This window comes from Triturus cristatus, chromosome 11, assembly GCF_964204655.1.
Source record: "Triturus cristatus chromosome 11, aTriCri1.1, whole genome shotgun sequence".
Taxonomy (NCBI): Eukaryota; Metazoa; Chordata; class Amphibia; order Caudata; family Salamandridae; genus Triturus; species Triturus cristatus.
Genome location: NC_140594.1, coordinates 995094853 through 995122154, shown reverse-complemented (window position 1 = coordinate 995122154; position 27302 = coordinate 995094853). Strand labels below are relative to the sequence as shown.

At 43.3% G+C, this 27302-nt stretch overlaps 1 protein-coding gene across 3 annotated transcripts in view; it reads left to right on the top strand.

Annotated features, from left to right (window-relative positions):
* The first annotated feature begins 4652 nt into the window (after positions 1-4652).
* The window catches only part of PFN2 (profilin 2), a 119287-nt gene continuing 96637 nt past the window's right edge, over positions 4653-27302 (top strand). For 2 of the 3 annotated variants that reach the window (XM_085635102.1, XM_085635100.1), the window contains exon 1: positions 4653-5044. In XM_085635102.1, the coding sequence (XP_085491228.1) occupies positions 4913-5044 (132 nt within the window). In that variant the 5' untranslated portion in view covers positions 4653-4912. Of the gene's footprint in view, positions 5123-27302 lie in introns of all 3 variants that reach the window. The other variant, XM_085635099.1, reaches the window with a different exon arrangement.

Genomic DNA, 27302 nt, shown 5'->3' with positions numbered 1-27302 from the left:
CTTTGCAATGCCCCAGTCCCCACCCCGATGACATAATTAATATGCCCGAATCGCAAGTCATTATGGTAATTAAATCCCAGCAGAGAGCCACTGGAATTGTCATCTTGCGCCCAGGAAATGTTGCCATGTGACAACTAAAATCATGCTCATGAGTCAGTTTCCAACGCACTAATTGAGACTCCACTAAACTGTTAGTGTGCCAGTAACCACACCCTAATAAATTAGTTTGCGGGGCACTGAGTAGACGTCATAATGCAGTGTAGTGTGTCAAGTCTTCAGACTAGCTATTTATTGTGCTGGTAATCATGCACTGATCAGTTTGTGTGCCAGTCAGTAGACCACATCAGCTGGGATGAAGCTATCTTTATTGCAGTGGCCGCAGTGGCTTTGGGTGTGTGAGTTGTCCATTGCACTGCAAACAGGCTTCCCAGTAGGGTACATTTGCTTCTGTACAAAGATCCCTGTCGCACCCTTACTATACCTCTGCCCTACAGGCCAGACATTCATTGTGCCAGTAACCTCAACTCAATAGAGAGTCATTCCTAATTAAATAATTCATGAGCGAGTAACCAGGACCCTATCAGATTCCTGTAGTTGTTACTGTCTTCACAATCATTTTTCAACCAAATAGTTGTGGGTGTATGTCATAATTAGCTAGTTTGTGAGCAACTGAGTAGACCCAATCAGGCACTTACTCTACCAGCACCCACTGACTAACAGCCACTCGCTGCACGTTTTGTGCAAGCAATCTGGCCCTTACCAGACTGATATTGTAGCAGTAATCAATTCTCAAATAGGTAGTTCTGTTGCCCACATCAAGGTATGCATATTTAGGTCGATCTTAACAAACAGAGCAAACTGCCTGGTTGTGATCAATGTTGTGGGCTTCATAAGAACATACTGTTTCTTGCAGCCAGCCCTCTGCTTATTATTAGTTGGTGCTACTGTAACGCTTATTAGCTTGCTTTTTCTTGTCTCCTTCTGTCCCCCTCGCTGCCCCCGTGATTCTGTGCCTTTTTTCTCCTTCTGTCCCCTTAGTTGCCCCCCGTGATTCTGTGCCTTTTTTCTCCTGTCCCCTTCGCTGCCCCCGTGATTCTGTGCCTTTTTCTCCTTTTGTCCCCTTCTCTGACCCCGTGATTCTGTGCATTTTTGCTCCTTTTGTCCCCTAAGCTGCCCACGTGATTCTGTGCCTTTGTTTCTCCTGTCCCCTTCGCTGCCCCCGTGATTCTGTGCCTTTTTCTCCTTATGTCCCCTTTGCTGCCCTGTGACACAACCACACACACAACCACACACACAACCACAACACACACACTAACACAACACACACACACTACCACAACACACACACTACCACAACACACACACACACACACTACCACAACACACACACACACACTACCACAACACACACACTACCACACACACACTACCACACACACAAAACCACACACACAAAAGCACACACACAACCACACCATCAGTGCACACTTTCACCAGGCACAGACACCATCAGTCGTCAGTGCACGCTTTCACCGGGCACAAACACCACCAGCCGTCAGTGCACGCTTACACCAGGCACACACCCCACTAGCCATCAGTGCACAATTTCTACAGGCACAAACACCACCAGCCATCAGTGCTCGATTCCACCAGGCACACACCACGGACATCAGTGCACGCTTTCACCAGGCCCGCACACCCACCACCAACCGTCCGTGCATGCATGCTTTCACCAGGCACACACACACCACTAGCCGTCAGTGCACGTTTTCACCAGGCACACACCACCAGCCGTCAGTGCACGCTTCCACAAGACACACACACCACCAGTCGTCAGTGCTTGCTTCCACCAGGCACACACACCACCAGCCGGCAGTGCACACTTCCACCAGGCACACACACCACCAGTTATCAGTGCACAATTTCTACCGGCACACACACCACCAGCCATCAGTGCACACATCAATTGTTAACGCATCCACAATCAAATATTGTGGTTATCGCAGTATGGTGCACTTTACTTTTAAACATATTCATCTAAAGCGCAGCATACCACCATTGCTACAAAAATAAATACAAATGTTTTGGGCCTACAATTTATAGACTTTGGTTGCAATTGGTGTTGCAATATTTAGCAATGCCAATAGCTCAAACTTAATTAATGCGAGACCTATTGGCTATGCCAATGCTTGTTATAGATCCTTACTGGACTTCTAGGAATGCTGCCCACTTTTTCACTGATTTTACTGCATATTTGACAGTTAATCTATTTCTGATTTTATCTATTATGTTTTACTGTTCCTGTGCCTTAGTCTTTATTGCCAGTAAACAATACCTGGACACCTTGAAATCTTTAGCCACCTCTATCAAGTCGGGCTCTCCATGTGACCCTCTCCCAATTAATATTCTGAGCCAACTGGACGACAGTGCTTTGGGGATTATTGCCGAGACATTAAACGCCTCCATTCATCTGGCAACCGTCCCAGCGTCCTGGAAGCGCGCCATGGTCAGCCCTCTGCTGAAAAAGCCGTCAGCTGATCCAGAGGTACTGGCCAACTATCGTCCGATTTCCCTGCTGCCAGCATTCTCAAAAATACTGGAGAAGCACATCCATGGTGTACTTTCAACTTACACAGAGAATAACAACCTACTCCATTTTTCCCAATCGGGTTTTAGGGCAGGCCACTCCACCGAATCTGCCCTCCTGGGAGTCACGGAGAAGATCAGGGGACTTTTGGACGACGGGCAAACGGTTGCTCTTGTTCTGCTTGATTTAAGCGCAGCCTTCGACACCATCTCACACAACAGACTGCTTGTCAGGCTGAGTGAGGATGGTGTCGGAGGGGCAGCGCTGGACTGGATTAGATCTTACTTGAGCAACAGGACGTTTCAGATCTCGTCCTCACAGGCCCAGTCGGACATTTTTCTGTCACCCCACGGTGTGCCTCAGGGCTCAATTTTGAGCCCGCTATTTTTCAATCTGTATCTCCGCCCCCTCGCCGATTTGGCAGAGCGGGTAGGTCTAGAACTTATGACCTATGCGGACGATTCGCAGATTATTTTTTCCCTTACTAACTCAGAATCTTCATCCCCCTCTGTGCTGAAACTAGGCCTTCAGGAAATTTTCAGCTGGATGTCTACGAACCAGCTAAAGCTCAATGGGGAGAAGACAGAGATTCTTCTCCTGGGGAAAAATAAAGATCTGTGGCAGGATACCCATTGGCCACCATCTTTGGGCGCCTTCCCCACCCCGGCTACCCAAGCTAGAAATTTGGGGGTGTGCATTGATGATTCATTATCAATGAAACAGCAGGCCAACAAAGTGGCTGGTGTCTGCTTCACGATCCTTAAATGGCTGCGGAAGATTATCTGGATGCTGCCTGTGGATACCCAGAAGACCGTAGTCAATGCATTAATTACATCTAGGCTTGACTACGGTAACATCTTATACCTGGGTTCCAATCTAGCCGTGATCAGGAGATTGCAGCTGGTCCAGAACTCCGCAGCCAGGTTGCTGTGCAAGATTCCTAGGACAGCAAGGATCTCGAAGCATCTGAGGAACCTGCATTGGTTGAGGGTAGAGAACCGAGTTCGGTTCAAAGCCTTGACATACATGTTCAAGATCAGGGCAGGAGCTGCACCAAAATACCTGCAAAAATTGGTTAGGCCCCATGTTCCTACACGCAATCTCCGTTCTTTAAATGGAGCAAATTTCGTGGTTCCCAGGTTCAAACTGGCCCGAATGGGGGGGAAATCTTTCTCCCATCTGGGACCAGTTCTTTGGAATTCCCTCCCCTTAGCCTTACGGAAGGAGGAGAATTTTGCCAGTTTTAAGAAAAACTTTAAAACTTGGCTTTTTAATAAATAATTGTGGTCCTTGACAGTTACTGCCTCTATGTTTTGACCTCTTAGCCCTGGCGCCGGGAAACCCTTTGTGGGTATCTGTGCGCATTACAAATGCAAAAAATAAATAAATAAATAAATAATGTTATGCTTTTAAATGAGACTGCAGCTGTTTTTCAAAATTTCTACATTGCACTTTTTAAATTATTTTATAAACCTTGTAGTTTATTCTAATTTACTGATCTTGAGCTCCCTTCTGAAATCAGCCCTTTTCTTATTGACTGTATTTTTTTTTTAATAATGTCGGATACAAAATGTCTTTTGAATGTGAGATCAATACCGTCCGTCCTGATTCACCCAACATCTGAGCGCGCCATTGTGATGCAGATTTTGAGGGGTCGAGCGCGCCCCCCAATCTAAGTAATTAAATAAAAGGAATACAAAAATGAGTTTTCCGTCTTACAGTAGCGCCTTGGATTTGCTGGAAAGAATGTCTAAAGCTGCTCAAGAACTAACTCCTCGGGATCAACAGGGCTATCGACCTGTCTGGAGAGGGGGTGGCGCCGCGGGAAAGGGGGGGTTTTGAGAATTATCGGGTCTTTTGTTCGGTCTATTTTGCAGAAGAGATTTAGTCCGACTATATAGGTCGCTTGCACCAGCCTTTGCCACTTGAAAGCCGCCCGGCTTGCGTCCTAAGCGCGGCCGCCACCGTCATGCAGCGCGACGCGGACTATTCATGGCCTATCATCATGGCCGTTTATTGTCTACCTAACGGTTTCCCTTTGGAACTGCAGGCTGTGCGCGCACGTGGAGGCGGTGATTGGTCTGTATCCCTCCGCCCTGGTTGGAGGTTGCGGTGGCAGGCGGAGGGATCTGGGAGAAAGGGGAGGGCGGGGGCTGCTGCGCCGGGCACTGCCCGATCCTTCCTGCCGGAGCTTAGACTGCTGCCGGACGTGCTGTCCCAACCGCCTCCTGTGTCCGCAGCCCGCGCCGCCCCCACGTCAGCGCCGCAGGAGCCCGTCCGCCCCGGGAATCACAGGCCAGCCCGCAGCACCCTCTCCGTGGGAAGATGTCAGGCTGGCAGGGCTACGTGGATAACTTGATGGCGGACGGCAGCTGCCAGGAGGCCGCCATTGTCGGTTATGTGGACGCCAAATACGTGTGGGCATCAACGCCCGGGGGCCTCTTCAAAGACATCACGGTTAGAAGGGAAGGGGAGCGGCTAGCGATGCGCCGAATAACGGGCCGGCGGCAGGCAGCGCGCAGAACGTTCTGGAAGGTCTGACTGTGGTGGAGGAAGGGGGCAGGTATCCTGCGCACATCGGGAGTGGGGGATGTTTGTTAGGGGGCGTTATAAAAGGAGGCCATGACTGTGCAGTGACAGGTGTCTGCGGTACAGTCTGCGATTTGCGGGGATTTCCAGTCTGATGTAGCGGCGGCCTCTACGTTTGAGGGGGTTGAAGGGTTTAGGGAACTTGGGCTGTACCTAGGGGCTAGGTTTGGTTTCTACCCTAATGGGCGCTGATCCCGATGTGTCCTGTGAGGCCGGTGCCCGATGTCCCCTCGCCACACCCCCCGAGACGCGTCTTTGCCCCCCTCCCCCTTTCCAGTGCCAGGAAGAGATTTACGTGGCTGGCGTAGCTGCGGTTCGTGAATGCCGGCGGTGGCCGTCGCAGCCTTCTTGTACTGCTCCAAGGTGGTTGCAGGCTGTGCGGCCTCCGTGACTAACGGCGCGGCAGCCTCTGACTCTCTGCATTGTCTGCACGGCATGTCCCTTCTGCTGCAAGGCAAAGAGAGCAGAAGCTGAGGCCTGCCTTAGCGCAGGCTCCCTTTCTCGCCGCTCTCTGCTGCTTTCATACCTAGTCATTGCCACCGAAGGCAGGGAACATTGTATTTTTTATGAAACACGATAATCAGTTCTCCTTCCCAGCACTTAACCCGTTAACGGGCATCTGCCAAAGCCCTGGAGATCATTCTTTATTTTCCTTTCAGTGTCGATCTCGCACTGTCGTCCACTGTTTAACACTGTCGACCCCCACAGTCTGACTGCAGTCAGGATTGGGGCTTCATGGCTCCGTTTAAATATTTGCTAGTGGATCTACCTTGTTAGCTCGTCTTGACTTCCCACACGCCGCATCCCATAATTCCAATTCGTGATCACATGATGATGCCATTTCAAGCTTTTGTTCTTTACTTGCTGCCCTTCAAGCCATGTCACTTCCGTATTGGCCACCTCGGCGCTGGGCGGCCAGCACCATTTAAGCGGCTTGCTACTGTCCGCCGGAATTAAACCGCACTACTTGTCTGACTGGTGCCGTGACACCGTATGACACTGGATTCTAGTTTCCCTTACTACTTTCTATCGTGGCCTTACGCCACATTGCGCGCGAATCTTCTTAAAGGAGTCCTAACATTGAATCTAATTCATTGTAATTTCAGTGCCACTCTATACACAAATATAGTCAAAAGTAGGGCCGACTTGTTAATGCACGTTTCCCAAAGTCTGCTGTAAACCCCTTATTGTGTTAACAGTCGTTACTTTGCCTACGTAAACGTGGTACTTGTCCCGCTATTAGCACCAATTGACAGCATACCACAAACGAGGTGTGCCAGGGGCATTAAAGTGCACCACTGATTAAACATTCTGTTGGCGTGGCATCGGGTTCTTCATCCAAAGACTGCAGTTAACATGAGCTCCAATCTACAGTTCATACTACCCTTACCTCAAGGCCAATCGAAACAAGACATGAACTTCCTTATCTCCCAGTGCACGTGTAGACCGCTATGAATCTGTTAGCAGTGTTTGCACCCTCTGAGCTAGAGGGCTCTAACTCTACCCCATGAACGGTCTTGCAAACCCCAGAAAAGGATTTAAAGGGCAGATGCAGGGAAGCTGATTATTTCTTCCCCCCCCCCCCTCGCCCAACGTTTACCAACCGGTTGCCAGAATAACTAGAGGGATGTGCAGTTTCCAATTGCCACGTCTCTTGTCATCACAGAAGGTGGTCCAAGTCAGTCAGCGAGATCCGCCTGTGTAGTGTCTGCAAGAGAACAAAGACTTCTGCTTTGGTTCCCTGGCTCTGTTGCAGGCAGGATCCAGGAACTAGAAAGCCTCTGAATTATTCTTTAGTTCCACGCTCATTAACACCTGTTTCCACATCGGTTCTGCCTGGTACAAACTTAACTGTAAATATTTTCTTGAGCATCGAGCCCCACAACAGTTGATCCTTTGTCATCCCTATGGTCAACATTCACATCTACTGTACCTTTGTACCTTTACCATCACACTATTAAAGTATAAATATCAACGAAGCCTATCGGATCCTAAGTCACAGCAACTTTATTTCCTGACCTACACTTTTCCTCTTTTGTGCAGGCCTTCTTTGCTATGTTTGATACGACTTATTCCCTCTGCACCTTTATGTGGTCCAATCTTGGATAACCCCTGCCATTTGTTCCATAAGAACCTGTATGCTTTCTTGAAAACCTGCACATGGTGTCAAGCTCCTACTTTGGACATCAGTCTTGAATAAAACTAGACATCTTTGCCAATTACCTTAACTGTGAGTGCTACTAAATTGCGATCTCTCATCCTTCATTCTTCTTGTCTGTCACTTTGTCATCAATCAATCCAGTGGCTTGGGCTGTCCCCCCTCCTCTCCAGCTGCTACATTTCTTCCTTTTCATTGTGTTACACATTATTTCAGAGACCCAGCACTACTTTTTAACAGGGGTACCCACTGCTGAGCAGATGTTCAGTCCAGGCACAGCTTTTCACATGCTTGTAGTTTGTCGGCATGGCTTATCACAGCCAGCTCCTCCCCACACATATGCCCTGAAAGATATTTCAGTCTTAGATTACCATACGCATTTTTCCTGCATATGCATTTTGCAGACTTGGCAATCCATTAGATCATTCTGATTCATAGGTCTTTTTGCATAGGGGCCTGGATTAATTAATGGGTCAATGAGCCAATAAATGGAGTATGTTGCAACCTATCCACCTTGCCTTCTTCGCTCATCAGACATAATGTGCCCTAGCACATCAACAAAGTGCCTCAGTGCGCTTAAGTAATGGGATGCACGAGAAACGTAAGCATAACAGCAATAATTCCGCGACGCAGCATAATATTTTTGAGGCATTCAAAGTCAATTTCCTGTGTACAAAACGGCTTTGGTTTAGATCCGTTCGGCAGTTGACTTGTTTGGCAAAGCCTCCTCCTGCCATTGCTTAGAGATCTTGTCATCTTGGATGAGCTCAGACCGATATTTCTGTCTCGCCATCACCCTACTTGGCTGTATTGGTCTGACTCCTTCGCTGCATTGGCTTCAGAATTTGGTAGTGACTGCTTGGTAAACTAAGAATCCATTCTATTCGAGAGAAAAAACTTTCACTGCACGTTTTGCATTATCACAAAATGCTTACTTATGTTTGCAAATGCTCTATAATAGTTTACAGGTGTCCTTTTTGAAGAGATTTTTTGTTTACAAAAAAAAAATTCACACATCTGACAAATATAAAATATTTCTTTTTTTTTTTTATAGTTTCAGTAAGTCTGCCTTACTTATTTTTCTGATGTTTCCCCAATGTCTGCATTATGTGCATAGATCTAAACAAGCATGGTCACTGCCAATATGAATAAAATTGCCTCTTATATCACTGAGTTTGAGCCCTCGCGATGTCATCGCATGCACACGGTCTCTCGTGCACCATTTTATCCATCCACTGACTCATTCTTGCATTCATCCTTTTGACCTATCCAAAATAAAATACACACACACACAACATATACAAGGTAAAAAAATTGCAATTAGAAAAAAGAAAACCTAATGCCACCTAAACGTGGTAGGCATGTGCTTGCAGTAACAAACATAGCAGTGGGTGTCTGTCTTGCAAAGTTATTGTAAATAGTCTATATTATTCTGTTTCCAGCATGGTTGACACATTTAGAACTAATGTGTTGTCCATATTGAAATGGTAAAACGATGCACGTTGGACAGACAGATTCCATAATGGTTTCCCAGGTTAGAGGAACTGACCATATGGGATTTTGCACGTTGCAGTTGAAATGAGTGGCATGCAAGGAACCGGTTGTCTGTGCCTGGAGAGCTATAGTGTTCTCTTAAGAAACAAAAAAATAAGATGGAGCGGCTAGCAAATTGAATATAAAGCAAGAAAATTGAAATTAAAAGGCCTGGCCAACCAGCATTGACACTCTTGCACACTCGTTTTCAGGTGGATGCACGTGATCAAAAAGTGCTGTAAAGAGAGCAAATGACTATTGTGAACTGAACCATTACCCTATGTAGTATGCTTTAATTGATGAAAAGTGAGTGTAAATGGCACTCAACAGACCAATGGCAGTACAGAGCTGACCTGAAGGCCCCTAATATATCTGGATGGATGGATGGATGTATAGATTATGTGCTTAATGTTTTTTTATTACAAGATACTGGCAGACAGCTAAGAAGACTCTTAACATGAACCTGTTAAGGTAATGACATTTCATGTAACAAAATACCTATCTTTAGGCTTTAATACAGAGAAATAACAATCTTCTCTTGAATGAGTATTGACTTTAATATATATATATATATATATATATATATATATATATATATATATATATATATATATATATATATATATATAATTAATGCCTTTATCATAACATATTATAAACCAGCAAGGTCTATATCCATGATCATTGTCTTTCCACCATAACCAACTTGGGTCTCCTGTACTGAGGTTAAGCTTTCCCACAGGGCAACCATCAGCTATACAGTCATAGTATACAAAAGTGCAGTTGGCAAAGTACTATTTCTCAAAAGAGGGCCTAAAAGTATTCTGACTGTGCACATCTTCTATACCCTTGGTTTGTAGTAGGCTTTAATGCAGAGTAGTAACAATCTACCCTTAAATGCCCATTACAATTAACTTATGCTTTTCACAATGAATGTCTGACCTACTACTGCCTTTAGTGTAACTTTTCATTATAGCAATCAGGCATCCAATCTTTATCATTGGCTTGTCACCATAACCAACACAGGCATACTGTGTTGATCAAAAGCCTTCTCACAAGGCACCAATCAGATGTACTGTAATAAATTCACGTGTACACAATTTGTGAAAACAATAAAAAAACAAACAAATGGAGTATAATTAAGATTAATAGCTTAAATTGTTTAACTCTAAGTTGTTTTTTTTGTCTGGGTCACCAAAACCCATGTCTGTTTAGATATTCTGTGAGATTCCATGTAACAAAATACCTGCCTACAGGTTTCATAGTGTAATATTTTATCTTTGAAAGACTATTGCCTTTAATATATTGTTACAGAGGAAATGTTCTGTATTCGATGTTTGTCACACTGTGTAATCAACACCAAAACCCTTGCCAACTACGGTAATCTGGGATACCATCTGAAAAATACCTACCTGTAAGCTTTAACATAGAATAATAAAACTCCACACTTAACCACCTGTTTAATTCACACCTAAATGTCTATCACTTTTAACCTTTGTTTTTCACAATAAATATATCTGACCTAGTGCCTTTAATCATAACATTTCAAAATAAAGAGATCAGACCTATAGCTATGATCATCGGCCTGTTGCCAGAACCAATTCAGTCATTCTGTATTGAGTAGAAGCTTTGCCACAAAGTACAATACAAAAATATAATCACTCTTTTTAGTGGAAGCATATACATTTCGGCCCAATTAAATCCTGTGTTTCAGGGAACCAAAAGGTGAGGCAGCGCATTCGCTGTCTCTTCGAGACATGCTGTATTAACTCTGTGGGCTTATAGCCCAACTATTGCCTTTTTGGTCATTACTTCAATTGTCCTTTAAAAAGGCTTGGTTGCTAGTGGGTAATCTTCCTCTTTGTCCCGCCTTGTGCTCATTTGTTTCCTTCCATGGAGCAGCACCTAACTTGTGGAATTGTTCCATTATAGCGCTTAAATATTCATTTTGGGGCACTGTTTTTTATTTTTTATATTTTTTTTGTTCGTTGCCTGCTAGAGTTTTCTGAGCTCCGCATCTTAGTGCATTTAAAAAAATAAAAAATTTGTCTCGTCCTACTTTTCATTCCATCTGTCCATAATTGCCTGCATGGGCAAGGCCGGGGGCTATGGGTCACAGCGGCGGCAGAAAAAAACACAAAAAAAAGAGTGTCGTATCAGTCTTCGGAACTCTGGCCTTTCTCAGCCTCCACCTACGTTTGCGGCTGGTGACGGGATTACTGAAAGCAGATGTAGGTCAGAAAAGCAAGCCACGTTTGGTGCCAGGTGTTGCTTGTTCTTCTTCTTTTTTTTAATTTTTTTATGCCCCTTTCTTTTTCAGCCGCGTTACATTTTGAACTTGTTTTATTTTAATGTGGCTATATGGGAAGGGCGGGGACAACTGGTTGTGGCGGCTGAAACAAAACCATCACCCAAAAAAAAACCATAGTGCCGTATCGGCTTCTCCCTGAGCCCCCGTCCCTCTCAGCGTACACTCATTATGTTCATGGCAGGAGCTGGGATCCCTGGAAGCTGCTTTAGGCCAGAAAAGAAAACCACTTTTGGTGCCAGGAGTTGCTCAATCTTCTTTTCATGCTGCCTTCTAATTTTGCTGCATTACATTTTAATTTAACTTGTTTTTTAAAAAATGCGGCTATATTAAATCTAAGTTCTTTAATGTTAGAAAATTTGTTTAATTGAAATCTATTAAAATAACTGAACACTTGCCAGCATAATGTAAATACTGATTTGTTTCCTTTTATTTGTACTTGTCAAATTATGAAAATTGTTTTATCTTGTGGTCTTAGACTTTCCCGCCAAATAGCAAATGAGCGAATCTAGTTGTGTTCAAAACCGAAATAGCCGTTGCTGTGCTTTCTATCTATAATAGGTAGGCCTTATTTACTTACACACTCAATATGGCTGCTATGTAGCGTTCTACGCTTGCATTCTAAATTCGGTCCGGTGCTAATGGTGTAGCGTCTGAGTCTCACGAGCAGGATCATTAAATTACCAGCTTCTGAGTGCATGGAGCCTGCTGTCCCCCCCAGCGCTGTAGCCGACCCAGAGAGAGCAGCGAGCCTCCCAGTCCTGAAGTCCCGTCTTTGAGGGCGATGAGAACAATAGGTGGGAATGGGAAGTACGAGTTTTAGATGGCTTAGTTTATTCAAATATCTTTTGAGCGTTCTTGAGGTTACCATTAACGAAGTATTGCTTCCTATATCTTTGTACTATATTTCTATTGGATGCAGTGCCTACTACTACAGCTCAGAGTGTACAATTGTGGCAAATTAAAGCATCTGTAAATAATGTGTGGCGTATATGAAGTGCTATAGCAAACTCTGGCAGGAAGATGAGCTTGTCAGGAAATGTACCACTTCTGGCGGAGGAGCAGAAGGTTGTCACCTTTTTTAGAGGAATGTATTACCCGTTTGTACGTGGTCTGAGATTCTGGAAGGGCCATGCGCTAGTATTTGAACGTTTTCACCTTGTATACCTAGCCAAAGGGCTGCGGAGTGCTCCACATGGTCAAAGTCAATAAGTGATATGAAAGGTAGCTGGTTTCTGGGCTGTTTATTTGGTAGCGGAGTATTGCATGGTGTGCTGTTGTCCAGCTTACTGTGCTTCTTGTTGGTGGCTTGACATGAAGAGTAAAATGTAAGTGGTGTGTTTGTGCAGAGTAACTGGCTGTGGACCAAGGTGTTGCTTTCACATTGCATGAGCATAACTTGCAACACACTTTCGATTGTTTTTAAGTGCATCACAAACTTTAATTGCTCCAGGCTTTCTCCGGAAGATAGTTTATGATTATCAGACCGTTTTCATTTAATTATTTTAGTTTTTTTCTTCTCATGGGTATTATGATAATTTGCTGCATGGCTAAATACTTATAAGATCCCAAAGACGAAACCTATTGGCTATGCCAATCCTTGTTTTCTGTGGAAGCACACATTTTCTGTCCAATAAAAACCTGTGCTCCTGGTTAGCAGCATGTGTGGCATCAAACCCCTCTATAGTACTCCTGAAAGCTCCCTTTTTATGTTGCTCAAATTACGCTTGTTGACAGCATTTACCTACTGAGGACAAATAGCATGGCCTTTCCATTCCTTTTATTTGTATATATTCATTCTGGATAGTTGGTTTTCCACACAGAGTATAAGGCTTTCAAAAGCCAGAGGCCATTTGTTTACACTCTACCAACAGAGGTAGGAGACGGCCTTTGAAGTAGAGGCGAGCATTTTTGAATATTGCATCTTTAGTCGATTCTTGAAATGTAATGTGAAAAAAAAAAAAAAAATATTCTAGTTTGCTTTTGCTTACCTACAATTACTTTAAATTTTCCTTCCCAAAATATATGCAATGTCATAAGGAGGAAAAAGAAACATTTGCATGGTAGTTGTGTAAATTTAAAACAAATGTTCTACTTATTTTCTATTTTGGGTTGTTTTTAGGTCTCGCTTGGCGTGGGCTGCGCACATGTGCAGTCTCGCTGGCGAGATTTAATGTTTTGTGGTATTTTCTGTAAAGGCTTTAAGCCCCGCCCCTCTTTTCCATTGGCCCGCGTCACCGTTTATGGTAAACGGTGGCCAGCCATTGGAAAAGAGCTGTTCATGACGTTTTCCTTCGGCTTTTTGAGCCATCCCATTTGGACGAGCTCGTCTGCCTTCCGTGCGTCGCGAAAGCTTTCTTATCTTTATGGGGCCATGTGTTTAAACACATGGCCCCATAAAGATAAGAAAGCTTTTACAACGGCGAAAGTGAAAGCGGACCGTGCTTGTTATTTGAGATGCGTGGGCAGCCATCTATATAATTGTGCATGGAGCTTTCTGTTTGGGCTCCCTGTTGTGGCGCACATGACGGAAAGGTGTCCGTGAATCTTGATCTCAAACAGATACATGAAAGCATTACGCTAGCGGGCAAGGTTAGATCCCGTGCATTATAATGTGGCCCATTTAAAATGGCGGAAACGTGTGAAATGGGCACCCGACCCCTGGCGTGTCTGCTGTCTTTGAAATGCATAAAAAGCATCCTGTAGGTTGCTACTGACTAACTCTATGCATTTCTGGAGAAAGAAAAATAAAACGTTTCGAAAGTTGAAAAGCCGTGTTTGTAAATCCGACTTCAGCCGAGCAGTAATCAGGCGTCAGTGGTATCGAAAACACAAAAGCCCCATCTAGTGGGAGAGCGTCGGAGACTGCAGATCAGAGGAGCGACGACACATGCGGGGCAAGCGAGACTTCCATCTTACGCGCATTTCATGCTCTTGGAAACTGTGCAACCTTCTGCTAGATGAACCAGGCCTTCCTAAATAGTGCCATAGTATCACTCCCACCGTCTGGCATGCAGAATGACTATGAAAAACCCTCTGTGCCTTCTGAGCCAGAGCCCGCTTGCAGTAATTTAGATAGTGAAGATTCTTTACACGTGCTTTAAAATACTATAAACAAAGCAGTAAATGGGTTTACAAACCATGAGTGTTGTGTTTAGTGAAAGCATGATTTGCACGGTGGCCTGAGCGTCTCTACAAAGGTGAGTTTAGAAATGGGGTTAATTACAGATGACAACTGAAGCTTGAGGCGATAAAGCAATGGAAATTACCTTAGAAAAATGCCCTGGCATCATCTGATATGAAGATGGGTGTTCTACCGCTGACTGCTCAAACCCTATGTGTCCTGACGAGCACTAGGCAAATGCCTTTACTCACTCACCCAGCTTCACAGTGATTTTCTCACATGCTCTTTAACACCTCGACTCAACATTCGCTCATTTACCCAGACCTCGTCTCTTTCTGTCATCCTCACTCGCATTTGTCCCCTCTCTCGCTGACGCGACATATTGTAATCAATCGCTGTTGAAAGCATTGACCTAGTGAGATCTGTGTATGGGGCGCGCTTGTGTATCTGTGACGGTCTGCGTGTCTGTTGCCTCTGTTTTTTGGTAGGTGTGTATTCATGCAAGTGTGTGCGTTTGCGCATATCAGAGTTGTTTGTATGTTTATCTGTGCGTTTTGAGCATGCGTACGTATCTGCATAGGTATGTCTGTGTTTTGGGAATGTATGTGTGCGTATCCATGAGGCTGTGTCTGTGTATATTGGGTATGTGCTTATACTTGGTGTCCAAAGCAGGGCTACTCAGCTCTGTACATAAAACCGCTTCTATTTATTGAGCCCTAATTTCAAGGGTGGGCGTTAACTATGTAGTAGATAAATAAAGCACAACGCAGTATATAATTGACATTTTTCTATATGTGCAGCCCCGATTGGTGTCAGGCAACTGCAACGGAGATCTGCCAACTAAGCAGCAGTTACTGCTCTTCTAATCCCTCTGAGAGCCCGTACAGCACGCGCCTGCCAGCCTGGCTTCCTTCGCTGCATTTGAGACACTTCATAGTTTTGGGGCTCGACCACAGTGCTTAATTTGAGCCCTTGTTTGCCAGTATTCAGCATTGGCACTTAATTCTCTATGCCGGCACGTATAACAGTCCACCATATGGTGGCGCTGTTTGTTTATTTTTCAGATGCGTACATGGACGAGTGTTTCATGATTGAATATACATTAAACAAGCATTGGAAATGCAATAGGTCTCGCCTTTGATTAAGTTAAAGCCAATTGCTTTGCTAATGTTGTTGTATAGCAAAACAATGGCTTTAACTTAATATAAGGCGAGACCTATTGCATTTTTAATGCATTGTTACGTAGGCTGCCTTTCCTGGCATTTTCTTTACTATCAGCTTGTTCTTATGTGGCACTTCATCCCACACTTGCGACATTCGTAAGAGCTGTAAATAATTAAAATTTATATTTCTTAATTTATCGCACTTAATTCACTGACTGAAGGATGAAAGGTTGAGTTTCCGTTGCCATGATATGAACTTCTAACTTTAAAATGATTGCATTATTTTAGTGCCAATAGATGAACTCTGTTCTCTTGATGGTGCATGGCAAAACACATGCAGGAGGATTGAAGACGTAGAATATACTGCCAAAAGCAAAGTGCATGACATTTGCGTGCGATTTCCTGTCTCCAAATACGGACCTATTTATACTACAGTACTGTTTGCATTGGCTTTCATTTTTTAAAGCAGAACTGCCTCGGCAAAGCCTAACGGTCTAGCTTTAATTCGTCTTTTGCATGGAAACGCCACTTGTGCGTGGCTGTGCTTGCATGCGTTACCACTATAAAGTCAGACCTCTTGTCTTTGCCTGTTCTTTGCAATTCCAGCCTCACATTTGCTGGCGATACCAAAATGTCAACTTGCCATTCAATAGCATGCATGTTCGACAGTATGTGGCCAACTGCTTGATTGCTGTTTGGCATTGAATGGCACTGTAATTGATTCTTCTGAGTTTTTTTTTTTTTTGCAGAGTTTTTTATATAGCGTGAAATTGACCCGAATCCAATCAGGTATCAGAGCGCTTCACAACGCACCAGTTAAGTTACATTAGGACACACATTCATTCGTTGTTAGGCACGGGGAGATTAAGTGGTGTGCCCAGAATCACAGGATGTTTAGCGACATTACCGAGACTCGAACCCAGTTCCTCAGGTCCGAAGTTGAGCGCCCTAGCCGTTGGGCCAACTCCTCTCCCCTAAGTTGTGCCATTCATAGTATAATTTTATCCACAACATAAGGCGTTAGGCCCTCTTGTATATTATTTTGCCCCAGAAGATATAGTTTTACAGTTGCATGTCAGCTTGTCTTTTGTCACCTTAACAGGCATAGCTTTCCACCTCAAAATCCAACATTGCTCATACCTTACATTTAACTATCATAAAACTGATCGACAACTTTATCCTTGTCAAGCTGCACTAATGTGAAAACCTATGATTTTGCCTACACTACTCGGAGTAAATAACTGAACTTCACAGAAAATATTTTTTTTCTCCTTTTCCCCTTCTCGCACCTCCCCGTCAATTATTTATTTGGCCTGCTCTTGGTATTCAAGTTTCTGTACACATCTAGCATCTCTAAATATTCATATCTAAGACTCAAACCTACATCCCTAGCCTAAATCATTTCTCCCAGCACCTCTAACTGTACTCTGGCCTCCAAAACACAGCACTGTTCCATTACCTCAAATACCTGATGTCACTTTCAGGTTGCTGTCCTTTGCTCTTAAGTGATTGCAATCTGAATTCTCACCCTCACACCCAATATGTATATAGGATGGACATTATTTTCCATCTCAATGCAGTTTATATTGCTACTGTGCCTGTGTACTGTCCTCTGTGTTGTCTATGTAGAGCCTTTCTATTTATTTATCTTTAAATCAAAGTACTAGTCCATGGGTGTCTGACAATAGCCCAGAAACGTAAACAATGAATTTTGAGTTTCGGTGCTGCGCATGAAGGGCCTGTTGTAATGTTTTTGATTTCTTTACTCTTCAGAATGTCTATCTTTAAATCGAATTTGCTCGTCTTAGCCCAAACATCTTCAGTGATAAAGTTCATTGTGAAGATGTGCGAGCTGATGCCCCGAAGAGCCTTTTAGGATATGCTGGCATCCTTGAAGATTATTCTAGCCGGTGGCTAGTGTAGATGAGAACAGGCATGATATGGTTGAAATTCTTGGTTCCTACAATGAGCTAAGAAGCAGAGTGAACAGATTTGGATGGTGCAAGAGTGGATTTAGCAGCCAACAATGGTGAGTAAGGCAATTGTGAAGAAATTCAGGATATTGAGCTGCTGGGAAATTTTCATTGGGATTGATAGGCTATAGATTCTGTTGACCGTGTTTGCACTCCGCTGCTTGATCTGGGGAAGATATTTAAGTGTTGGGTGAGAATCGAAGCCTAAGGATTGGTTGAAGGACCGTGTAGGTGAGGGGAGGGGAGGGTACTAGTTAGAGATATTTTCGCTAGTTCTAAACATTCCCTCCTGTTAAATAAATGCACCATCCTCATCTGTGGTGACCTCTTCTTTGTTTCCTTAAAATAAGGGTTCAAAAGCAATAAACATTTCTATTTCAAAATTTTCGACTATAAAGACGTCTAATTCTTTTTAAGAGTAGCTCCCAATATAACCTCCTCAGCTTTTCACTCGCAGTGCAATAGTGACGTCTGGTGGTTAACAAATTCGATAAAAATTGCAAAGACTGTATACAATAAGCCAGTGGTCTTCAAACATTTTAGTCCTCCTGGCCCCGTGAACAAAAAAATCTGGGCCCCCACAGTATTTTTCACAATTATTCTTACAAATTGGTCGATACGGATTTAAACATTGTAATTGAATTTTATATAGCACTTACCCCTGTTGAGGCGTCAGTGTTTTTCAGTGAGTAGCACGCTACTCCAGAACACAAAAACAATTATTGGTGGATTAGTATATGTAAAGGAGTTCATTTGCGCAGTGGTCATGCAAGTCTGTTAGTTAGATTGAATGGGCTAATGGAGAAACCGATTAGGTAAGAGTCTAGGAAGTGTTTTCTGGGAGATCATAGTAGTGAAATGAGGTTTGGAATGAGTCACAGGAGGGATACCTGAGGGAAGATTTTGTAAAAAGTTGGGGGATCATAGTAGTGAAATGAGGTTTGGAATGAGTCACAGGAGGGAAGAATTTAGAAAAAGTTGTTTGGAAGATCATAGTAAAATGAAGTTTGTAGTAAACCAAGGGGTGATAGAGGAGGGAAGAGTCTAGAAAAGGTTATTTTGTAGATCATAATAGTAGAATGAGGTTTCGGATAAGTCCTAGAGTTGTTGTAGATCAAATATTGAGAGCGGGATAGGGTGAGGCAGAGTAGTGCATTTGAGTGTATCCTGCTTGACAAAGTATCTCCAAGGGCTTAAGGTAGAGCTTGCCCCTCGTTCAAGAACCGCTGGTTTTAGTCGCCGCAAAAGAAAAGAGCAGCCAATCTGTCACTGAGTCAGTTGCTGGTTCCGTGTGCAAAAGGCACCGCCGCACTTCTCACTGCATCCGTGGTCTCACCAGCGCCGCTGGGCGACTGTCGCCGAGCTGTTGCTTGCACCACGTCCTGTGGGCTCTGCACTGCCACGCTTCACTCTGCCCGGACGCCACTGGCACAGTCGCTGCCTGACCCGAACACCGACTGTCTCCGTCTCCTGCACCGCGACCTGTCAGCACCGCATTAAACACCACCTCAGTCTGCATCGTAAGTCTTGGCCTCACCGACGTTGTTGGACGACCGTCACTAAGCCGCTGCACCTCCTCCCCTTCACATCGTAACCACGATGGTTGCCCTGACTGACTCTTACCTTTTTGGATCGACTGCAACGAGAAAGGCACTGTCTACGAGTCTGTTGATGCTTTAGTTGTCCCGTACCGACGTGGTTGTCTGGAACTGTTAGACTCTGTTGTTTTCAGCGTCACAGTAGCCCTGGACGGAGCAACTGTGTTTTTCAGCTATTCTTTCAAATTGAAGGTTACCTTGCAAAGGAACTATTTTTACAGGATTGTATGTTGGCTTTTTGGCATTTGGTCTTGTTGGTTTAGATAAAGCTTTGCTTTTTTTCTAAACTGGTGTGGTGTCCATTTGTAGTGTTTTTACTGTGTATTCACACATGCTTTATACACTGCCTCTGAGATAGCCTGTCTGCTTGTGCCAAGCTACCAAGGGGTGAGCAGGGGTTATTTTTAGTAGTGTCCCCCTTATCCTGACTAGGAAGAAGGGTCCCTACTTGGACAAAGGTGCAAAACCATTGTCAACTAGAGACCCCCATTTCTAACACAATTGTACAAAGAAATAGACATATCTAGATACATACTCAAATTATGAATGTGAACACTGGGATATGTTGTACATCAGTGTTTGAGTATGTAGGAAAGAGCCAACTCTTGAAGTCTTCTGAAGGTAAGATAGTTATCTGTGCATCTTATGCTTGGAGACAATTGAAATACATAGCATAGCTGCTTGAACAGAGAAAGATGTATCACTTGGTTTTATTCTTCTATAGTAGGGTTTTGAGGCAAGGTGTCAATTTTGAGCGGAGGTTCCTTTGAATATATTTGGTGAATTTATTCCCGATGAAAAGTGGTCCTGTTCCATGCATTGCTTTGTGGGTGATGCAAAGCAGCGTGAAGGCGGATGTTCTGGCAACTGGAGACCAGTTACCTCCAAACGGGGGAGATGTGCCCATGTGGCTTTACATATAGGAGTAGTCTGGCAGCAGAGTTCTGAATCTGATGTAGTCTTTTTATAGTTGATAAAGATGATCAGTGGTAGAGACCATTGGTGTACTCTATTTTAGTCAGTACAAGAGATAGTACTCTGGACCATGTTTGGAAATCCCAAGTGGGGGAAGATGCGTCGCAAAGTTTTCATGGTAATGAAGCTTGATCTTGCTAATTTGTCCACTTGGGCATTCATTGATAACTTGGAGTCCATGGTAACTCCTGGGTTTCTTACTTCCTTAGATACTTTAGGAGGTGGTCCTAGATCGTCGAACCAGGTGCAGTGTCATAATTTTCCAATCGCCACATGAGTATTTCAGTTTTGAAAGCATTCGATTTGAGATGGCTCCATGTCATCCACTGATCAACGGCTCGGACGCAACGGAAGATTTTTGAATTTCCAATGTCTTTGGGGTTTTCCAGTTTAAGGAGTATTTGTCACATCTGCATAGCTATAGCAAGTGAGCTGAAATTCATTCATTGCTGGTAATGACTTCATGTAGATGTTGAAAAGCATGGGTGGGATGATATAGCCTTGAGGGGCCCCTGATTTTGTGAGGTAAGGTTTGGGTAAGAACAATTGCAGTTAAGTTCTTTTACAGTTTTACAAATGCAATCAAATATGATTGCCAAACTACTATTCTGGTCAGACAGGCCTTACTAACGTATAGAAGTATTCACAGTGTGATTATTAGCAATTGGGGTGGGGGTTTGAAGACCATTTGTAGTCTCTTCCCTTTTAACACATACTACCATCTAGGATATAAATGACAAAAGATGTTAGTGATGGCTCATCACAGAGCGGCTTATTGCCGCTCATTTTTCTTCCACGCTTAAAACAAAGCACTTATCAGTGTAATGCTTATAAACCCTTCCCTCCTACGGTTCACTTGACGCCCCACTAAAGGGGCCTACCCCCCAGTTTCAGGACCCCTGTAAACTGCTGTTGCTGGGTGGACAGTGCCGCTACCTGCACCCGCGATGGGTGCAAGCACGGGAGCTAGTGGGGGGCTTTGGGCCTTCCCCGGAGCCCCCAATGAGGAGCCAGCAGTGGTGTACCTCGGATGCGCACTCCTATTAAAACAAAAATAAAGCCGGCTCCTGCAAGAGCATGGGGCCAAAGGGGCTCTGGGACTCCCCCACTCCAGTATATAAAAATTAACAAAAATATATTTAAAAAAAAAAAACTGGGGGTCATGGACACCCAGAAAAAAGTTACATTCAGTGGGGAAAAAGTGAAGCCGTAGCCGCTCCATTTATTATTCACTACCCCCTCAAGGAGCTTCCCATAATGATCCTAATTTTTTCCCAGTCTGGTGCTTTTGCTCTACAGCTAGGACTGCAGTTCCACCTAGGAGCTGATGGTATAGTTGTATTTTGTGTGATACATCTTCAGGACACAAAATGGAAGGCATTTTTTGGGTTATTTTTATGATTGGATTTTTTGGAGTGTAAAATATTAAAAGATCAACTCAGACCTAGTTTGTTTTATTTAATTTTTATTAAAAAAAAACAAATTTATCTTGTACTATTTATTTTCCCCTTTTTCCCCCAAAAATGTAGCAGTAATGTAAAAAGAAATCCATAAATACATTTTTTAACAAATGTTTTTAAACTAAAAGTATTCAATAACTTGCATTGTGTGCATTATTGAAATATAGATGTGATTAAAATTATTGGTAATTTTTGAAGAAAGATGATAGATCTGCTTTATATATAAGGTGTTAGGTGGGGAGCGGGAAGGGCCAAGGGGGTTTGGCTGCAGCCAAACCCCCAGGCGTGCGCAGCAGGGGGTTCGCTTTACGCATGTCAATAGAATAATACTTTATATTGACCCCAAAAAGAACTAGAATATTACTGAAACAAAAGATGAAAGTGACATAGGTAAAATGTTCAGTCGCAGCGTAACACTTTAAACTAAAAGAAAAATCATTAGTTATAGTTAACTCACGTAACTATAAACTCGCACCATCGCAGTGCTCTGCTACTTACCCTGCATATTAAATCACTCATGAAATCTGACATTGATAATTTCACTGCAATATTTGCAATGAAATTGATGAGAACTGCATGGTGGGGTGTGAGTTGGATAGCTTGGGGCATGAGTTATAGTTACACGAGATAACCATAGCTGGTGAATTTTTTTTATTTTTTTTAAAGTTTAAAACATTACGTTGTTACTGAACGTTTCACCTAATAGAACGTTACTTTAGCCTGTTTTTATCTAGTGAATGTATGTGTGTATATTCACTATTCCTTACTCCACAACTACATACCCTAAAGAGATGTGGAGTTAAGAATGTAAATAAAACAAAAATACTTACCTGTGTATACTTAACTTCAGGGTATTGTGGTAGTTTATAGTTTAGATACAATATTTTGGAAGAAAGCTATTTAAAATTCATGGTTGTAGTAGTATTCAAATACATATATTTCCAATAATTCATCTTGTAGATATAGCAAATATTGATAAAATCACATATAGACAGACAAGAACCTCATGAAAAGCTAGAACAAGCATTGGCATAGCCAATAGGTCTCACTTTTGGGACCTTATAAGTATTTAGTTATGCAGCACAATATCCTTGGTGCAACATCAACTGTTGCATGACTAAACACTTATAAGGTCCCAAAGGGGAGACCAATTGGCTATGCCAATGCTTTTTCTAGCTTTTCATGAGGTTTGTGTCTGTCTGTGTGATTTTTATCGATATTTGCTATATCTTGGTTTTTTTTTGTTACACTTGTTCGTCTCTAGTCTGGTGGTTTCCTTTCTGCGGGTGTGAGCCACCGGGAGTCATATAGGAGGGGTACCAGTCATGATAGCTTCAGCATCGCAGCACTATCTCCGCAGACCTAGTCATACATTTGCAACTTATGCAGATGTCCCCCTCCTTACACTCTATCCAGAATCCCCATGCACACGCCCAGTAAATGTGTGATTGTCACAGACTGCCTGTTGGATACACATAGTCCACAACACTGCTAGCGTGAAACGTCATCAATGAAAATCTATGGTGTAGCCTCAAGTTAAATCCCCTTTTTTCCTTAAATAGAACACAATTTACATGGTAAAACTTATTTTTTCTCAGACCAACTTACAATAGGTGTGAGCTTTGTTCCTGCCCTACTTGTGATTGGAGTGAACTCAGTACTGCACGAGAGAGTGGGAAAGACATAGCACATATTGGTGAATACCAGCAAAAGTGCAGCTGGGAACCGGCACTTCTTGTGCACTCGGTGCCACTACTGGCAGCATTTCAAACACGTAGTTGATACTGTGCAGCCGCAGAGTACATCTCTGTACCGAAACCTCTGCAGATTCTGACTTTGTGGCTAGGGATCCTGAGAGTACATTGTGCAATTCTCCCACAAGCGACCCAGATTTGTGTGGAAAAGGTTTAAAGGAATGGACCCTGTGAATTTTACCAAGTTTCTGATGAAAAATGCAACACATATAGGACACACGCAGAGCAAAAGAAAGTTCACGTCGTCACACAAACAGAAGCACAAGAATGCACACACAAAAACTGGCACACACAGAAACAAGGTAGCAAGCAGGGGGGTAGTGGAACGTATAAATAAGCACACCCAATGACAGACACACAGGAACGGACACAAGAACACATGTAGATACAAACTGGGAACGAACACAGGAAAATAAACTTGCCTTCATAAACAGGGACACATCCACACACAATCGGGAACAAAGTCATAGATGTAAACACACAAACAAGCAAGGACACTTACACAGGGGCAAAAACACTGCCGAGACGCTCGCAAGCACAAACAAATGAGACCATAATAGGGACATCAGTACATATACAAACACACGGCAGGCAAATAGGGATGGACAAAAAAAGAAACAGCCACACACAGGATGGACAGGGACAAATAAGGGTACCAGCAAACAGGAAATCGGACAATGGCACATACCTACAAACACAGACCGGTGCATCGAAGGAGACACGCAATGAATGCACACAGACAAGAACACACACAATAAGAGCGACACAGAGGGATGCACACACAGGGACAGGCTCATGCACAGAAAGAAAATACATAAGGATCAATACATATAGAAACGCAAGCACAGACATGCAAACAGGGAAAAAACTGCACACAGGGACAAGAACACACACAGTCGCACACCAGGATGCACTCGGTAACACCCAGGGACAGATCCACACAGAGTAACGAAAATACAAAAGCACCAGTGCATAGAGGAATGCGCACAGGGACACGCAAACGCAAACAAATTCACACAGAGACAATAACGTGCACAATAACAATCGCACGCAGAGTGAAGAACACAGAAGGTCAGAGGGTCACGCTTGAAAATTAATAAGCCTTCAATTGCCGGAAACGCACACCCTTTCAAAGAAGAATGTTTGAGGCTTGAAGAAGTAAACAAGTGGGAGGAGTGCGCGCTGATGCGCGGCCGTGAGACGCGCTCTGTGGTTGGGGAGGAGCGAGCAAGACAGGCGGAGCGAGGCGCGCGCTTTGGAGAGCAAGAGGAAAGCCAGATGGCGCCTCTGCTCGTACCTGTGCGCGTAACCGCACGCAGTATGCCACACAAAAAGCTGTGGTAGGCTTTTTAAAGCCCACTCACTAAATGTCTCGCCTGGGCAGCGCATGTGCTGGCTCAGGCGAGACCTAAAAATGACAACATAAAATTAGGCGGTTGGTCATATTCCTTTCAAAACGTGAGGTCAGGAGCCCCATGGACCAATAACATATAACTAAGTATCCACTCCACGTCCAGAAAGTATTAATTCTAGCTGGGAACAATAAAGACCACAATATTTTCTGCTTATAATTCTAGTATTTTTGAATAGCAATAATAAACCTTGAAAGTGCAACCGTGACATCAAACTTATTCATTTTGAATATAGTGCTCTGTCCTAGAGTAGACTGTACCGTTTTAAAAAGGGGCGAAGAGTCCATTTTCTTAGCTCTTTAAAGTGTAAATAATCAAGGAGCCTGTGGGGGTTATAGAATATTTCACACCAAGTGCACATGAGCAAAGACCTTGACTTCGATGAATCCTAATCTAATGAAAAGGGATTCTCCTTAGCGGGCTGGCCCAAGTAGTGAGTAAAAGTTTTTGCCTCATTCTTCTGCCGGTCAATAGAGTATGCTACACTTCTTCTGATCAGCAAGTAGGCCTTATCTGCCAGTAGGCTGAGAGCTTTTGCATTTTCAATAAGCAAAGGTTGACCTTCTCACCGTAGCCATTGAATCATTATTAAAAACATAAAATTGAAATAAACAGTTGCTAATAAATGTAACCATTAGGTGTGAAGTAGATGTCAACGGTATTGAGAGCCACTCCCTATTTGTTTGGGAGTAACATTGTTCTTAATTAGAAAAGATAAAAATCTCAGAGTACGAGTTTCTGCTAATAAGTCTCAAGAGATTAATACCAAATTCAGGCCGTATGGCCTGAATCGTAGAATTTTGGGGAATAAAAAACGTCTTCAACCCCACTCTTTCCACATTACTCCGCCGTACTCTATTGTCGAGGCTTTACTGTCACTATTAGAAAGGTTTTAACTTATTCAGGTGCTTGTTCCATCCGTCATCAGAAAAATAAAGACCCAAGTACTTGTATACCCTAACATGCTCCATTCAGACAGGAGAGACAAACTTCTTTGTTCCTTTTGGGAAAAACTAAAGCTTTTGTTTTAGCTGTTAAGTTTTCGTTGCAAGCCGACTGGTGTATAGTCCATAAGGATAAGATCATCTGCATGTATTAGGCATGGGACGTCCTGACATCCAGTTTTTAGAGGAAATACATTTATCGCAAATAATTTGCTAGGGAGGTCCGAAATAAAAAGAACACATCCTGGCATAGTTTATTATTAATAGGAATCCTATTGAATAGAATGCCGTTCCCATCCAGCTCAACTTGAACCTAGCTTTGCAAATGAAGCCTCTGTTTGAATTCCAAAAGATATCGAGGAATATTGTTATCTTTTAATTTGTGCCACAGGCTAGCTTGGTCACCAGGTCAAAAGCATCTCTAAAGTCGACAAAGCAGCAACATAGTTTTGCTAACTAAAAGGACGCCTGGCTTGCTGCAGCCAAGGGCCAGAGAGGTGTCCACTGTTGAGTAATATTCCCCAAACCTCTCTGCTCTCCAGGAATGATGCCTGCTTCAAAGGCCCAACTGTCAAGATAGAGTATTATGGTTTTACCATAAATTTTTGAGGCCGTATCTAAGCGAGAAATCGGCATTGTAGTAGAACAATAACCACCTCAACGCATAAAAAGGGGTTACTAACAGCATCTGGAAAAGCTTCCAAACAATAAAATGTCTCCGCAGGACTACTGAAAATACAGCCACAGCAGCACGTGCCCACCGGTACAAAGGAATTACTAAAATCTATAAATCTCCACAACTCCGTATAAACTATTGTTCAATGAGCAGCTTAAATATGTTTTGGATTTTCAGTCATTTTGTTTTCAAACATCAGTATTGTAAAATGTCCCTTTCTGAAGAGTCATCCCAAACTGTTTACTTACCTTCTCCTCTTTTATTTTTTTTAACCTCGTTTTTGTTGGCTTCAGGACTCTGAGCACCTTCCCACTGCTAACTAGTGCTAAAGTACATGCACTCTCTCCTCTAAACGTGGCAACAGTGGCTCATTCCTATTCAGCATATTTAATTTGCTTGTGAGTCCCAAGCAAAGTGCACTACAGTTGCCCAGGGCCTGTAAATTAAATGCTACAAGTGGGTCTACAGCACTGGTTGTGCCAACCACTTAAGTACCCCCTTAACCATGTCTCGGGCCTGCAGTGCAGAGCCTGTGTGCAGTTTTAAACTGCCATGTCGACCTGGCAAGTGAAACCTCATGTCTGGCCTAAACCTTACTTTTTAATACATGTCACCCCGAAGGTAGGCCCTGAACAGCCCATGGGCAGGGTATTTTAAAAGTAGGACCTGTACTTTTAAGTTCTACACATCCTGGTAGTGAACAACTCCTAAATTCGTTTTTGACTACTGCAAGGCCTATCTCACACACAGGATAACGATATTGCATTTTATAAGTGTAATTTTCAACTAGAAAGATATAGGATCTCCAAGTCTGGTGTCTCTGGAATCCCAATTTAAAATCCTAACTTACAGAGAAGTCTGGTTTTGAATTGAAAGTCTAAAAATATCACTTTTAGAAAGTTGACATTTTCTTACTTTAGCCATTCGGTGCTTGCTGCCTGTCTCGCAATACACGTCTGGGGTGGGTGACAGCTGGACTTCGTGCATTCCCTCTAGACAGTCACACACAAAGGGAGCTTAGGTGTGACTGATGGGCCATTTACATCCT